This window comes from Falco rusticolus, chromosome 4 (assembly GCF_015220075.1).
Source record: "Falco rusticolus isolate bFalRus1 chromosome 4, bFalRus1.pri, whole genome shotgun sequence".
Classification (NCBI taxonomy): Eukaryota; Metazoa; Chordata; class Aves; order Falconiformes; family Falconidae; genus Falco; species Falco rusticolus.
The window spans coordinates 92,207,749-92,225,060 of NC_051190.1; the positions used below are offsets into that span (position 1 = coordinate 92,207,749).

The window sequence follows — 17,312 nt, forward strand, 5'->3', positions numbered from 1 at the left end:
TCCTATTTAACAGAGAGGAAAAACAACATAACTGAGAATGTGTAAGACATGGTTTAGTCCCCAAGTTTAGATCTCATGAGCTTCCTAAGAAACAATAGCCAATATCATATACTAACATACACATGAATACACATACATAGATAGACCTACATGTCTCTGCATATGTGCTAGCGCAGGGTCAGACTACAGTGTAATCCTTTCTTAGGTGGTAGGACGTGAATTAATTTAATTTATGGGTGGTTCAAATAAATAGGTAGAGAAAGGAGAGATGATCAGATAAACATCTGCAAGCTGAACTCTAACTTAAAGTCCTACTGGGTAGTTTCTGTGGTTCAGCATACCAGCTTGCAATTTCCAAACTACTCTGTGGATGGAGAATTGTAATTGTAAGAAAGAGGGAGTTCCTGCTTACATGTGGAGCTATAAAAGAAAATTGTCATGTTCTTAAAAAGCCAGAGAGACAGGTGACAGACTTCAGGAAGCCAGGCTCCATTAGCTCTGTTCATATATTTTCAGCAGTTATGTGAACGATCAGTAAAGCTTAATTGGAATAGCTAGTATCTTGAAAGGAGATAATATGACAATATTAGTTCATTCAGTTCAGAGTACCTCAGAGCCAGAAAAATCCTTGTCAGTTCAGAGCAGCATCCATAAATACAAAACCACTGAAGTGCAGGTGGATTATAGAAAAGGACTTTCACATATCCTTGGGGGTCTAAATGAACTAAAGGTAGACATAAATTGCATACCTGATGATTTGAAGACTTCTTTTTTTGCATTTTCAGCTGACAAAACAGCTGCCACATTTGCTTTTCATTTGTTGTTGTTATGCTTTTATACTTTTAATTACGCAGTTGTGTGATGAGTAACAAAGGTTTTGACTCCTGTTTTAAAATGTCTAAGTATGAAAGCATCCTGAGTGAAAAAGATACATCTCACACAGTTCCACTTTTAATAGTAGAAATAAGGAGGTTTAGAGTAGAAAATGTTCTCAGATATCATTAAAGAACCCTCCTGAGATGACATAATTGAGTTATTCTGTAGTCATACCACGTAAATGGAAGACCATTTAAGACAAGACAGGAAAATATATTGAGAAAAGTGTTACAGAAATCCATCCTATAATGGTATGTGGAGATGGGACAATTAACCCAATAGATCTTTCCCGTCTATTGTTCCCTGAATTTATAAGGTCTGAAGTCTTGTAAAATGAGAACACTATTTGGATGATTTAAACTGTTAATGATTTAAAAAAGAAAAAATTGCCTCAGCTTGAAAAATGAGTGAGTCAGACTAGAAATCTAATAAAGCTCTGAAAAGCTGGGGGTGTATTTCTATTGCCACCAATTGTAATTCTTCATCCCAAAGGAATATGAGGACAAAAGATGGCATTGTTAAATCCACTCACTGCTGTGAGAAGTAACTCATACATATGTTTAATAATTTATGCTTGCCTTCATAGCTAACAGGTTTCATGCCTGATCTTTTCTGAACAGCTGATTTCATTTGGGAGTTCCTGTTGCTCTTACATGAGCGTCCTCTCTCCTTTTTAGCTTGGTGCTCCAGCCCAGCTTTTAACATTTAATGGAAAGCAGGATGCAGCTGGAATAGAGGAGAAATGATTGCATTTGGCCTTAGATGGCTTGACAAGTGGCAACGTGCTAGTCATGAGCCATGGGCCCAGAGCCTTCTGCTCAAGAGAGTGGATGAATTCCCCTGTAGCCTTCCCCAGCTGGAAAAGTCTGACTTAAATGCTTGCACCCTTACTAGTGTAGTAAAGTATTATTTGCCAGTTTCTGTTTTCTTAACACTAATGCACTACAAGTGAGCATCTGTTTTCTTTGCATGAAGATATGGTCTCATGAAGTCTGCACTGAGCTGAGGGAGCTTACTTGCTAACCTTGGTCCTCCACACCACGCGGTACCAGCATGGCTCTTTGGTTTCGTAGTAGGATTCTGTTGAATGCTTATTGCTCCCCTGTTATTCCTGCCTTCATCATGTGTTTGCTCCACTACTCGCTAGGGGTATTGTGGAAATCATGTGTTTGCATTTGAGCCAGCACATCTGATGAAATCCTGTGAAGAGTTTTCCACAATATTGATTAATTTTCTAGTGGGAATTTAAATCATTCTGTGCCTGGCTCAGCAGGAGATACGAACGGACCATTTCCATGGGTAGTATAGTGAAGCATAGGATATCTGGGGAGAGTCAGTTACTGTTTCTGTGCTCAGTAGATCTGTAGGTAATAGCTTTATTTTGCAGGCAACTTGAAAAATTTCAAGACAAAATAAATGCAGTTCTAACATTAGGCTCCTATCTATATTTAGGCATATTAAAATCTGAGTTACTGATTTGTAAAGCTATAAAACAGGAAATATTTCCTAGAAAAGGCAGTGAGACTTGCTTACAGCTCAGTACTTTTGAAAATCAGATTGCATATCCTGGTCCCTAAATAAGGACCCAGAACCCGGATTTCCAACAGATAACATGGTAGTAGCCATATAGCATCAAGATCTAAAAAATAAAGAATTGTTAGATTAACAAGCCCCATTATCCTGCATCCTTCAAATAGAATTGCTGTTGTGTTACTGTCATGATCTAATTGCTAAGTCATCCCTGCACATACCATAGGGTATGGTGACAATTTACTGGAAATCGGTGGAGAGGCTGGAATACTGTATTCTTAACCCAGATTATTTTGCCTAGCCTGCGTTATCCTACTGAAGTACATGGCACAGTTTATGAAGTTAAAGGAATTTATCCTAAGTTACCAAAGGCCAGCTCTGCCACCTTTTAAGAGGTGTTATGTGAACCTTTTGGAGAGTGATGTGTGAGGAAGTAAAGGCCTGATCTGGAGTGAATCACTATTCTCTTACCCAGACCATAAAATGACATGTTTTTAAGGGTTCTTTTGAAAAGCCCATTTCTGCCGCATCTCTTCAAGCATTGTCCTTCAGCTGTCATTTTCCCTTTTCTGTGAAAGGATAGGCACTGCTCTTACTGGAGCTCAGTACTAGCAACCTCTCAAAACTCTTGATTGTGCATTTTGGCTACAACCTGAAATTTCCATGTGCTTCCTTGATTTTAGAAGGCTGAATGTCTTAATACTTTTTTTCTTCTTCTTTGTTTATTGGATGATTTTCAGTATTTTCTGTGGGCAGGAGTGCCATAAACACAGGGGTTTTTTTGTTTTCTGTTTCCTGTTCTCTTCCCTACTCCCAGAAACATAGGTGTGTTTAATTTTAGATAGCCATTGGAAGAAAGTGAAGCAATTTACTGAGCTGGGTTTGAAATCCCAGATCACCTTCCTCTGAGAAGACAGCTCTGACCATTAGGCTGAAGCCAGGCTCCTTCTTGCTTGTTTTACCTCCTAGAAGCACTTCTTAGCAGTCCACCTTCAGCAGGAAGGAAAAGGACGATATTTTCACACCTAATACCCAGCAGCTTTGTGCTTAGGATGCAGTACGTAGGGATTCATCCTCCTCCTACTTCCTGGGGAAGAGGACTGTATGTTTACCCCTGGGCTTTACCACAAAATGTGAAATTTAATCCACTGTCTCTCTTCAAGAGGCAGAGTCTTGCTTTGAGGCCCTGATCCGAGTGTCTGCCTAGACACATCCCCTTCTTATCAGCAGGCTCTAGGTCTTTCCTTATAGTACATTTAATTGTGTACAGACGTGTATATTCACTCTTTATAATGAGTATATCTTAATGTAGGCTTTATGACCTACCCTCTGAAGAACATGGGCAACATCTGTCTCTGTTAACCTTTCAGGATGTATCTGCCACATTCCTTGACCTCCCAAGAAGCATCATCTTTTCTACTTAGAAAAGCTGCCATGCAGAGTTTGAGAAAACTGTGCTTGTCCAGGAAGTTTGACCACCTGGTAGGAACTGCTGTGGAACAATTCCCCATAGCTGCTGGGTTCTGTGCAGCAGGGGAGAGCGCAGAGAGGAATTCATGGAAACACTGGATTTGCTCTGTGCCTTGCTGTAGATCTGATGATAGCAGGAAGTCTGACAGAGTCGCTTTGCATATAATTTAGGTTAGCTTTGTTACTAGAGCACACTTTTACTGTAAAAATGCATTGGGATTATCCTGTCCCTGCTACCGAGCACACAAACACCTATTTCTCTCCTGGAAATGCTGGACGGAAGTGTGGTGGCTTTGAGATAAGAGCTGCTGCTGTCTTTCTCATCCAGGACAATTTTTGCCCCTTCCCTCCCTCCCCCTGAAATTTTTCTTGTATGTATTTCTTACATAAAGAAGCTTCCTGGCCATCTCTGATACGCATATTCAAAGCTGTGAGGTACTTGGTATAATATAAGTGGAATCCAGTAAGAGTCCATTGGACTTTAGTAAAAATGCTGTTCAGAATTGCTCCTTTTCACTTTGGATAACAGTAATGGCAAAAATTATGAGATGTTTCCACAGTGCAATGAATTTGTTTTGTCCTGTTTCCCTTTTTCCAGTTCTGGATAATACATACAACCCACTGGTTACCTTGTTCAACACTTTTAATATGTAAAGAGCTCTATAGATCTCTATAACAGGTATTGTAAAGCTGAAGCCACTTTTAAGATTGCTTAGAGTTAAAATTAGTGATTATGTTGTAGTAGGGCCTGTGCACATCTCAGGAACGGACTCTTGCTCTAACAACAGGCAGTATTGAGTTAGGTAGTTATCAACTATTTGGGTAGGCCCAAAGAAACTACAGCCCAAGTAGACCAAGTAAGGACACAGTAACAGAGTATGTTATGATGTTATGAACATAACAAATGTTGTGATGACTTAAAGCATGTTTACTCCTTAAAGTTTTAGGAGGGATTTGAACAGGCAAGAATTAGTCAACTGGAAAGGCAGAAGCAGCAACAGTCTGGGGATGGGGGACGCTCAAGATAGTAAATGGACGAAGTAGACTGTGAGAAGCTACAGGGTTGAGGCTGTAGCAGGCAGAAAGGGGGATGGAGCAGAGTCATGGAAACATGTATCCAGACTGGGGAAATAGTGGAAAATAGCTAAATAATCCATAGATGTCATTAGCCTGTGATGGAAGCGGGCTGCTGAACCAGCTGCAGCTGCATTGATGAGTCCTAGCATCTGGCTGAACTGGGAATCCTTTCTCCCCCCAAACCTGAACTGGTTTAAGATCCTCCACAGAAGCAAACGGTTCACTCCTACACAGTTATGGATCTGGGGACTCATTATCCTTATTTCTGTCTCCCGTCCCAGTACTGTGTAGGAACTTGTGTTTCTGTGACATAATGAAATACTCCCAGTATGTTTCAAAATAGCCTGCTGTCTAGTGCATGATATGTTGGAAGAGATACGTGCCCAGTAGTTTTAGAAAATGAGGTATTTGTTCATTCTTTGTGAAGAACGGCGACTATAGATTTAGTAATAAAATTCCAGGAATATTAGGTAGGTAGTTAAATGTACTTACAGTACTTTATTCTTTGAAACATGCAGGTCATATCTTTGATCACTCTGTTTGCTTTGCCAAGATTTCTGCGGTGGAAATAGGGAAACTTTCAGGCAACAATATTTTTATAGTTTATTTTTCTTTCTCTTCTGAAGGTCAAACAGTCTTTCCTATATATAGCTACTATGGTGGTTGAGGATAAGTTCTGAGGACATTTGATACTATACCTCAGAAATGTGCTGTGTGTTGAGACTGATACCTTGTGCCTGTTCCTGTCTCAGGGCTATTCTTGTTCTTTGGTGTGGTAATCTTAAGGAAGAAGGGTAAGTTTCACCCTTGTGTTTAAATCCTCAAAAATTTCCACTTTTGAGATTCTGAGAAAGCGAAAATTGGGAAAGTGAAAGGGCAAAGTAAATAGCCCCAAATGAACTGATCATCTCCAATCTTTTTTCTTTTTGCAACTCAGTACCATTTACAGCATAGTTTGATATCTGCTAGTCCAACACCAATGGACTTCATAAAGGTCCAGTCCTTTTTGGAGAGCACCGAGCTGCTTCCTTAGCCAGTAATCTTTCTGGAGAGACAAGGACTAGAAATCTCGATGCCCTCTGGGTTTAAGATTCAAAGTCTTTCTCCAGTCCTGGTACAGTTGGGCAAAGCTCTTAAAAAAAAATGTATTAATTCTGTATATTCTTTTACTGATTCCCCCCCACCCCCAAGTCTCTCCAGTGCTCTCTGACAGTTATGTGTGTCCTGCATGGATTTGCTTTGTCTTAGCATTTATGATCAAAATATATTTGCTTTGGTAATAACAGTAAGGAAGCCAAGTGTGTAGAAAGGAACCTTCGTATTAAAGGAAGAGAACAGTGGATTGTCAGGTTTCCTAGCTGAACAGTGTTGGCAACCCTATAATTTGGTAAGTTGAAGAGCATTACAACTCAGAAAGAATGAATCCTTCAGCCTGAAAAGTCTATGTTCAGAAAGGTATTGATCTCTGTTCTTAAGAGCAGGAGAAAGTAACTATCATCTTGATGATATTTGGGTTTCTTGGATGCCAGGAACGTGTTCCTGTCCCCTTCTTTCACTCACTGGTAGCTGCCTTGTTTAGCCATGACAAACTACTGCAGAGATTATCATAGGCTCATAAACTTCTTATGTATTCCCCTTCTTTTTGTTGCTTAAATAGCACGCCCGAGTCTAGTGGCATGTCGTTCTTTCTCACAGTTCTTATCTTTATCAATCTGTTAAATTTCCTAAGTGATAGTCTTTACCAGAGTTCAGAAGATTGACAGTGCTTCCATTATTTGAGGGCATCGCTGGAACATAACAGTCTGTAATTTTCTGTTGCTTGCAGGATGGCAGAAATGTTTCCTACCATACATAAAATCTAAAAAAACCCCCCAAATTCCTTATCTTTAATATAGGCTAGTGAAGACGTTTGGTGCATAATTTCCTTACTTGCACGTCTTAGGACTGAAAATAGTTTCATAAATAGTTTATTTTCTGTTTCATTTTCATGCATATGCATTGGGAAGAGAAATAAGAGTGCCAGAAATATTGTGCGTGCAGTAATCCTTGTCAGATGAGAAGTGGGAATGGATTGAAGAGAACCTCTGAGAGAGTCTGATTTTGGTGAAACTTCTTGTTCACTTAGAAGAGAATAAAAATGGTTCTGATAAAGATGAAATTTGCCTGCCTTGGAATTTCTTTAACACTGACACCATATAGTCCTGTATCACAGATTTTGGTAGGGTTTTATTTCATCCAAGCATATTCTTTCTTTGAATTTTGATCTTACTCTTTTCATGCTGTAACAGTTCTTTTCTCTGTTTTTCGCAGACTGTTTTTGAGAGGAACTGTCAATCTGATGACTGTGCTGCTGATTTGAAACTTCAGGGTAAATTATTGCTGTCTAGGTGAGTAGGTGAACTTTGTTGTTGTTCTTTCTTTCATGCTAGTATGTCATTCATTTTATGTAAAATGGCACTGAAAAATCAACATATAAACACAAACGTTTTATATCCAGACTAGAAGGATGATGACAGTGATACCTTCTTTAGTGCAGAAAAGTCTTGACATGTACACAGAATCTGAACTCTTGTGGTGGTGGGTTCTGTGCACATACCGGGTAAGACACCTTCCCAATCACAACAGACAAAACTGGAGGGTAAAAAAACCAGCACAGCAGAGAGGGACAGGGAAAGTAAAGATGCACACCCTAATCAAGTACTAATGTGGACCATGGGATTTTTCAAAGGTGATAAAATACTGTTTGTGGCATGGTAGGAAGTAAAACTGCCTGCAGAAAAGCTATTTTGTTAAGAAAAAATGTCACATGGAAGATTTAAGAAAACCCTCAGAACATGGCAAACTATCTTTTTCAGTTTCTGAACTTGTACTTTTCTAACTCTCCTGAAATACTGCTCTCCTTTGTCAGAATCTTCTTGTTAGCAGCTTGGGGAGGGGTGTCTGATTTCACTTTCTTCTGGGATAATAAACCTCATCAAACAGACCAGAGGTGAAGTTTGTGTTCTGTCCGTTGTGACTGGTGATCCTAGGAAAATGCCTATTGTTTTGCCAGGATGTAGTTATTCAATTTTGGGATAAATCAGGCTAAAGGTGAATTTTACACATCACTTCTGTTTCCTTTTTTTCCAGCATTTTTAGCACATTTTTAGAGATGGAAGTGCTGATGCGAGTTATTTAATTGTGTGCCAGAGGCTCTGCTGTTTGATGGCGAGGCTTTCTGTGAAATGCTTTGCTTTCAGGTCAGGAAGGAGAGGGGAAGAGACTTCCCTGCTTTGGGGGTGGGGGGAAGGAAGAAGTTGTAGTCGGGAGATACACACACATTTTATGTATGTCTACAGCATGCTGTAACCGAACTTGGAGGCAAAACTGAACCAGAGTCAAGTCTGAGAAGTTATGGACTTCTCCAGACACGACTAAAGTCCACAGGAATGTTTTGAGGGATTGGCTGGGAGCAGGGTTGGGTCTCAGGTTGCAGAGTCCGAGTTTTGACTGCAGTTAGTCTGGATTTTTGACCTTGCACTTGATCTTTGTGGTGAGCAAAATCTGTTGAAAGCTGGCAACATGTCTGTGTGGACTAGGGAAGCTAGTGAGAGATTGTGTCCAGCAATTGAGGAATAATCAATAAAAAGCAAGGGACAAGTCCTAAAACCTTGTCAGTAAGTATATAGTAATCATAGCAGTAAGAGCTGTATTTGTGATTGGAGCGTTATACTGTTTATTTTTACAGCTCTTATTTATGTTATCTTGGCAGTTTAAAAGCCACAAAGTGAAAAAAGCTTTGGATATTCAAATACAGTTTCTACCTTTGTATAGCAAGGTGTTGAACAAATGCTTTTGAATTTTCTTTATCCAGTGACACCCTGAAGTCCTGTTTGAAATAGACAGGATGTCATCAAATCCATGAGTCTGCACAGAATGGGTTTTCTTTAGCTAAAGGGCTGTGTAAGCTTCAGTTATTAAGAAATGTAACACAACAGATATCTCTAAAGAAAACAGATTTTTTTAATTATTGTTACTGTTATAGTTGTGTGTAGCAGTACAAAAAAATGCTAGGGATTCTGATTTTAGAAAAGTGCCAGTCTTGAAGAATATGGTAATTTTTCCATCCCAGTGCGTTTTGCTAAAGAATCCTATCAGCATTTTTCCATGTTATTGCTATTTATGCTAAGTCTGTGTACAAAGCAGGTTTTTTTTTTTTGTAGGAAGAACAAAAAAGGTAACTTGTTTATTAGTATCTGCACTAAACAATTGACTTCATTGTTAGCAAGGTTATGGCAATGCCTTTGTCTAAATAATTATGTCTGACTAAATTTGGTGGACTTACTGGAAAGAATGCAATTAATGACACACTGGTACATTGGCTTGAAATAAACAGGATGTTTATGGGAAAGCAGCAGTAAGTGCTGTCTGTTGCATCTGCTTCAGCTCTTTGAAGATGCCACTGGACATGTGGATAGGGTGACCTGGTTAAGATGATCTATTGGGGCTTGCAAAACTGCATTTTAAAATAACTTTTATTATTTCTCACCAAAAGTTTACAAAGTAAGTAACTTGCACAGGTCTATTACCACCTAATTAAAAGGTAGTCAACAGAGAGAAGGTGTAAATAGTTTGTTTTCCTGGTGGAGAAGACTCCACAAGTGCTTGTGCTGGGGCCAGTGGTATTCAGCATATTTCATAAATGATCAGGGAAATAATCTGCCAGAAAGGTGATAAAGTTTGCTAATCATACGAAACTATTCAGAGAAACTAAAAGAACAAACAAGGAAGTATGTTTTCATGAAGCATGTGATTAATCTGTGGATTTTACTGTTGGAGATGTTTAAATGCTGAGTTTACATGGTAGAGAAGTGGCAAATAAGAATGCTGGAAGCTGTGGAAATATATCAGCAAATTAACACTCTGTGCTTGCCTTGTTCTTCATAGGCCACTTGCTGTTAGACATAGTTGGATACAGGGCCTCTGCTAGATGGACTGACTTGGTCCGGCTGTCTTATAGATTTTTCATGAATCTGTAGCATGTTAGAACGAAAAGCTGTGCAGAGAGCTGTATATTGTAAGGTATCGTTTTGTCCATTGCTATATAATATGCTCTCAAATGTGTGCTGGTTAAAGCATATATGTGCATAGGAAGTTAGCTCAGATTACATTATCATCAAGAGAATTGCTTGTTGAGGTCATGCTTACGAGCTCAGGAGCTGCACAGCTACTCTGATACAGAGTTCGCCTGGGATGTGTTTGAATCACTAGAATTATTACCTAGTTAAAAGATTGCACCCAGCTTTGAAGAGGCCAAGCTGGCATACCAAATTACTAATAGGAAAACCAGCCCATGCTGGCAAGAACTAACCAGCTCTGCTCTGAGTTTGCTATTCTTGGGATCCACCTCCTCCTCTGAAAAGTTCTTCATCTGCCCTCAAATTGGGAGCACTTGCATGTTGATAAGAAATAGACAGCCTGGGACGCTAACAGTCTAAGTAATGACCTAATGCGTGGCTGTTTATCCAAAGTGCTCAAGCCAAGCAAATCTGCATGTGTATGTTAAAAACTTCACTGCTGTTCTGTCCAGACATGATGGGGTTTGCCTCATTATCTCCTGTTGTCGAGGTGGTGCTGCATGTGGTTATGGCGCTGCTGGGCAAGCTGAAACCTTCCACTGTGAAGTTGGAGGAGATGGCAGGGTAGAGCTACTTGAAAGTGGGTGATGATAAAAAACATTATAGCCTTCTAACTATATCTGGAAGCTTTTGCCAAGATTTGGGAGGGTGAAGGTGGGATGTGGTGGTGATTCCTGTATTCTGGTTTTTTTGAATACTTCTATTATAGTGAAAGGTGTTCTTGAAGGCTTGGGCTGAAGACCAGGGTAACATGCTGTACTGGAGTGAGGAAGAGTTAGAATGTATTTATATTTGTTTTCAGTTAGCAGATGAATCCCTTTAAGGCTAGTCCACCTTCGTTAGCATCGGTTTGCATGTAAAGCCATCCCAACTTCCTGAAGGGGTTGTGGGATGAAGGAGACAAGCTCTTTCTGCTTGTGGCAGATGGTAGGAGGGGCAAGAGTCATGCACCAGAGACTAGGAAAAACCTTCTTGTGCAGGCAGTTTGTGCTGGGTGGCAATGAGGTGTGCAGAGATGGTGTGCTCTGTCATCCTGAGTTTCAGGACTTTGCTAGATAAGGTCCCTACTGACCTCATCTGTTGCTGGCAATAGTCCGGTGTTGAGGAGGATGAGGATGGATTGTATGGCCTCTAGAAATCTCTTCCAACCAACTTTTTTGCCGTTTTCTGCCTTGTCTTGACATAAATTCTCTCTGTAACCTGAGCAAAGTGGTCTTAATAAAAACCAGCTCTCTGCCAACACAAAACCACCTGCCTAGGATGGTTATGGGCATCTTCCAGTGCTGCAGCTGGAAACCTGCCGGTGGGACTCTTTGCCTCTTGCAGATACCACTTCTGCCAGCGAGAACATGCAGCATCATGAGAGGGGACAGTAATATCAAAGGCTGGACCTGGAAGAGCAAACTGTGGGGCTTTAACTTCCTACAGCAGACAATACGAGATGTAGTGCATGTAGAAACAGCTACAGTGGTGTGTGCTAGCATTGCTACAAATGGTCCTTTTAGTGATTGGCTGTACTTACTTGTTTGAATATGAATGATGTTAGCCTAAAACTACAGATGGCAACTTAAGAGTAAGGGAAAAGGACCATGGAGTCTGCTGTGGACTTGGTGAAGGCAGTGTTGGGAGAAACTGAAGGAGCAGGAAAGAGTCTTTTCATCTTTCCATTTATGACTCTTCAAATCCATTTTTCTTAAAGAATAAACATGAGGTTTTGGCAGCACAGAGCAGAGATACTACTCATTGCCTCCCCTTCAAAGAGTTTCCAGTGTTAAATCTTGCAGCTGTCATAGGAGATAGCAAAATCTGTCCCTGTTCATGCAGTAATGCCCTGTGTTGGGGGTGGAGAGGGAGCAGGGCGATTTCTGAAGGATGAGACCTAGAAGTATCTTAGTGTAAAGAAATTATTTATTGCATACAGGTAACTTTAATGGCACAAACTGAAAGAGAAATAGGAATAGAATATTTTGCAATAAACTTTTTTATGGCCATAGCTTTGGGACAGCAATAGGAAACCAGTTTTCCTTTCCAGCAATCCAGTACTGAAAATCAAAATGCAATTAAAGTGTTCTGTTAGCTATTATTTTCAAATATTGTTTAATATTAAAAATGTAAATATATTTATTACGCACCATGCTTGACTTCAGTACCTCACTCTGTTTTCTCAGCACAGCAAATGTCTTTTCCATCAGGCTTCTGTAGCAAATAGCACATTTTTATTGAGCCTCTCTGCAGCTACTTGTTTAGAAGCTGAACTGCATCTGTTTCCTCAAGATGTGCTGGGAGAAACTGAAGTAGGTGTTCTGTAAAAGATGAGACCTCCCTAGCCTTTAAAATCTACTAATCCATTCCTCTGGTATTTTATATGAGAGAAAAGCACTCTGGCCTTTTAAGAAGAACCAGTAACTGCTGAGGGAGCAGGGTTGACAGGAATACACATCATGTCTGACATACCAAGGCAGTTTTCAGGTCCTGAGCTGACGACTGTCTGCTGACTGGCACTCTGCAAAGGCAACAGCAGTTATCAAGCCATGTTAAGGCTGTGATGGGAACCAAGTGAAAACCCTGGATTAGACGTTTGAGTAACAGTGGTGGTGTTTGAAAAAACAGACTTTCTTCCAGCTATAATAAACAAGCCAGCTAAAAAGACTAGAGGAGAATGGGTGGTGGCTTCGCTGTGAGATGCAGCTAGGAAGGAAATCCTGTATGGCTGTGTAAATATACTGACAGCCCATGTGTCACGAGGAATAGAGCAGCTTTACCAAAAACAAACAGTACAAGAAGAAAGATGATGTTGCTGCATGTCATGTAGCTGCTGTATTCCAGCACAAGCTGTGTGCATGGTATTTAGATCAGGTTGTAAGCACAGACTATGAGCCCCCTTGGATAGAAAATGCTGTAATAAATATTGCTATTCCTGAGAAAGGTTCCAGGAGGAAGTCTGTCTTCCATATATTTATGTGACATGAGATTACCCTTCATCTGTCATTAGAAACAGAATTACTCACCCATTGGAGTGCTTCTGAGTGTATGTTTGGCTGTTTAGAATAAGCAGCTTGCTTTTTATTTTTTGGTTTAGAGCATCCACCATTCATTAGACTCAAATTTATGTTGTTCCCCTACAGACTGGCTGGGGTTCCCCTATATACTGCTGAAAATTGTTTATTTTGGACATGTGAAATTGGAAGCAAAAGTTGTAGAAAGTGAAAGAGGTGACAGGTGCATTTTGCAGAATTTTTCAAGTTTTTTCAAATTGTGAGGGGTTTTTGTGCTGGAGACAATGCTTTCAAAAGTTCTTTTGTGAAACAAGATTTTTGAGAAATGCCCTTTTCCAGCTGAAAGGTCAAGTTTGTGACTTGGGATGTTTCTGGTTCTGTTGCTCCCTCTGGAAGTAGCCAGAGAATGCACAAAACCCCAGTCTGTCAGAATTTCATTGAATTTGAAATGTTTCCCTTTCAATGAAATGGTAATTTATGAAGAAAAAGTATTTTCCAGTATTTTCTGGTCAGCTCTTCAGAAGGTGGTTGCTTTTTTGTCCTCCAGTTCCTTCTGTGACTTACTGAAGGATTGACGTGTTTTTGTATTTGATAGGCAGGTAAATGATTTGATGTGTTGTTTTGGTATGTAATCTCAAAGTACTGAACCCAGACCTCACTGAAAAGACTGGGGGAGTATGTGCACCACCTCCCTGTGCCTGCCCCCCCCCGCCCCAGCCCTTGAGCTTACAACTGAAGTTCATAGGCATACAATTTGTATTAGTGGTGAATGAATAATTTCACAGAGGTGACTAGCTGTACAGCTGCAAAACTGGTGTTTTTGCAAATACTGTGTATAGATGCAAGGATGGATATGCTCATGGACCTATTAAAGGTGGTCCTAAAGGACCTATTCAGTGGAAGGACTCCCTCTGGTTCACTGGGCACATCATCACACTTTAGGCACCTGGATTTGAAAAATGAACCTCAGCAGTTTCGTGTTGACTTGTCAAATTATTACAGAACCTGAGCTGAAGGAATCCAGAAATCATAGATAAAAACATGTGTTATGACAGCTTTGTCCAATTTGCTTTTCACTAGCACAAGATGTAATGGCACAGAAAATAGGTTAGTGCAATAACAGTGCAGAAAGTTAGTGCCATCTGAAGAAAGAAGCAATAACATAACATTTTGATCAGGAAAGTTCAAAACTTTTTGAGTGTATCTCATTAATATGGTAGTATTTTATATTAAAAAAATTAATAAAGGTTTTCACTGATCATAGGCTTTTGCAAACCTATGGAGAAAAGCTGCAAGCCTGTGGTTTAATGTGGGAAGCAAAGCTGTTTCATAAACTTGACCAGGCTCACGCCTCAGTGCTTATCTTCCTTTGATCACATAACAGGGATTTGTTTCCAGAGCGGCCTCATGTTTCATGGCATGCCCATTGAGGTTTTATGCCCCTGAAGTCCATCTTAAAAAAACAGTCATGATGAGGAAAAACAATATCCTTCCATTTGGAGCTTAATTACACGCTCTGATAATATCAGTTTTTCCCTTCCTCTTCATTCATAGCAGATGAAGAATTTATCTTCACTTATTTTATCTTTCATTGAACAGACGCTTCTTTCAAAACTATTTTTGACATTCTGTTTACCCTAGACATGCTATCCTAAATAGCTGAGCTGCTCAGATGGAGCTAATTTTCAGCTTTACCAAAAACAATCAAAGAAAAATGAGCAAATGCTATGGTTTAGCATTTCTAGTGCTAGGAAAGTGGTCTTGAGCTTTCAGTCAAGACTTTGTGTGTATAAAGCTGTGTACACCAACATGGATATTCCCAGCCCCCAAGACACCAATACGGAGCCATGACTGAACTGACTGCCGTCATGTGCTGCCCACTAGTTACTTGGTCATACCCCAGTGCTGTCCTAACTCATGATCTTTTACACTACCAAAGGAGTTATTTCCAGGGAGAAAAGAATGACAAAATATTGGGGAAAATGGATATGAGTGATTGCTTTTTTTTCCTCAAAAACCAAGTTTCACACTGTGATTTAAGTGATTTCATAAATCATTATGTAGTTTAATGTTATTTCAAAGTAACGTGCTGTACTGTAAAGAGTGCAATGGAAAAAATGCTTATACCATTTCATGTATATTAGTACATCTGTAATTCTGTTTAGAATTTAAATTTTTTGGTGAATCCAAGAAGCAGAATTCTGATTTCTAATTTATATTTACTTTTATTTATCTTTTACCTATAGACAATTGTTATTAATGTATTGGATACTGTGTTTATTGAATAATGTGTTTACTAGGCACATGGAAAACTTTGTTGTAGCTCATGCAGGATTGGATTTGCTGTTTCCTGAAAGGATTGCCCAGCACAGCCCACAATTAATCAGGATGTAGTACAAGTTGCAGTGGGAGCATTGTCTCAGGAATGAGTGAATGTTTTCCCTTGTTGAGGGTGAATGGGGATAAAGGAATGGCAGCTTGGTTTCCATCTGGTTAGTTGCGCACATAGCTTCATAAATCCCTCCCAAAATAAATAAGTCCAGTTTGATAGCAGTGGGCAGTCCTGTTCCTTTTCAATGTACAGTGATTAAACCCATATGGATGATGATAGAGTCATCAAGTGATGAGTGGTAACAAACCTCAGTAGTCCACATCTCATACAAGAATACAGATTCCCAATCTCTATTTTCTAGTAACAGGACACTGATGATCAGTCAGGGATGCTGTACAAGCCAGTCTTACAAGACTTTTTTAATACTGGGGTGTTTTTTTTGTAAGAATCACTTGACAGTATCTGCTGGAGTAGGATTTTACGATTTGTTGTTTGTTCGTTTTTGTTGGGGTTTTTTTGTTTGGTTTTTTTTTTTAACTAGACCCTAAAGAGATGTTATTTCATATAATTTGAATTCATTGCCGAACTAATGTATAACCTGGCCCTTCTTGTGAACATCTCAACATCAGTATTTTATGGACCTAAGATAGTTCAAGTTGCCATGTTGTTTTTTGCTCTAGCAACCAAAGGATACAGCTAATAAAACAAAAGCTTTACCTTGGGCAGCACTGTCATATAAGCTGCTTCCAGAGGTGGAAGTTTTTGGTACTGTACAGACCACAATGAGAAGCAAATGCACAGTTATGTATTTTCAGAACAATTCTTGGCTGATGCATACGTGCATGTGTACATACATTCATATACACATACTCTTTTGTGATGCAGCTACGTTAACTTTTTCTGTAGTATGTCCTTTTGCTCCTGCAAAACAAATTTCCTGAAGTAAGAAACCTGCACTGTTTCTAACATTTCATCTCTGATTAACTGCCTTTTTATTGACCTCTGAAAGTGGTTACTGGATAGGGCACTGGTCTTTTTCTCCCTTATTGATGCTCAGCTGAGTATGCTTTTTAAATTACATATTGCACCCCAGCATCCCAGGAATGGGCAATTGATAGTTATCTTTATTAATTTAGTAATTTAGTTATCTTTATTAATATTAATTAATGTAGGAGATCTGTTTCTGAAGGCACAATTTCTATGGTAAATACATGGTTTACATGATGACTTAGTTAATTATCTAATTCCTAGAATTCATCCTCAAATTTCAGGGCCAGATCTGTGGTCAACAATCACCTGTTTAAATAAAGCTCTTCAAGTATTTTAACAAACAGGGAAAACATTTATCTTTTGCATTTCTTTCTGCCACTAGTAACTAGTTTTTGTTTGTGTTTGAACCTTAGGATGCTGTCTTACATACATACGCAAGGATAACTTTGTCCTGGGGGCACAGTACCACTGATTTCAAGTATGTTGCTTGTGGTGATAAAAGATGTTGGTTTGTATGTGTGTCTGCAAGGGTGAAAGATTAGATTAGAGCTTCTGTAGATGTTGTGCCTCATCTTGGTTTTGTGTGACAGTTTCATAAACCAGGGTAACTCCATTCAAAGCAAAAGCTGTTCCCTGGAGTAAACGCTGTGTGAAAACAGAGACGGCTCTTTCCCCATTGATTCTTCGGTTCTGTTTATAAAGGATTGTGAACATCTGGGTACAATAGGAATTAGTGATAATAATAAAAGGCACCAGATTTCTGTAGGTTGATAAGATAAGGGATACTTTTTATGTGAATGTTGTGCCCGGCTCTGTCCTTTTTACTTAAAATTTTGAAGACAGAGATAGCTGGGACTTTTATCTGTTGTGTTGTTACGGGGGATTTCTGTGGAGAAACTATGTTTGGGGGAAAGGGGACGATTT

At 39.5% G+C, this 17,312-nt stretch overlaps 1 protein-coding gene across 1 annotated transcript in view; it reads left to right on the forward strand.

Moving 5' to 3' along the window:
- ITGA9 (integrin subunit alpha 9) overlaps positions 1-17,312 on the forward strand; it is a 230,376-nt gene that overhangs the window by 123,283 nt on the left and 89,781 nt on the right. Inside the window, exon 17 of the mRNA XM_037385011.1 lies at positions 7,264-7,340. Coding sequence (XP_037240908.1) covers positions 7,264-7,340 — 77 coding nt within the window. The remainder of the gene's footprint in view (positions 1-7,263; positions 7,341-17,312) is intronic.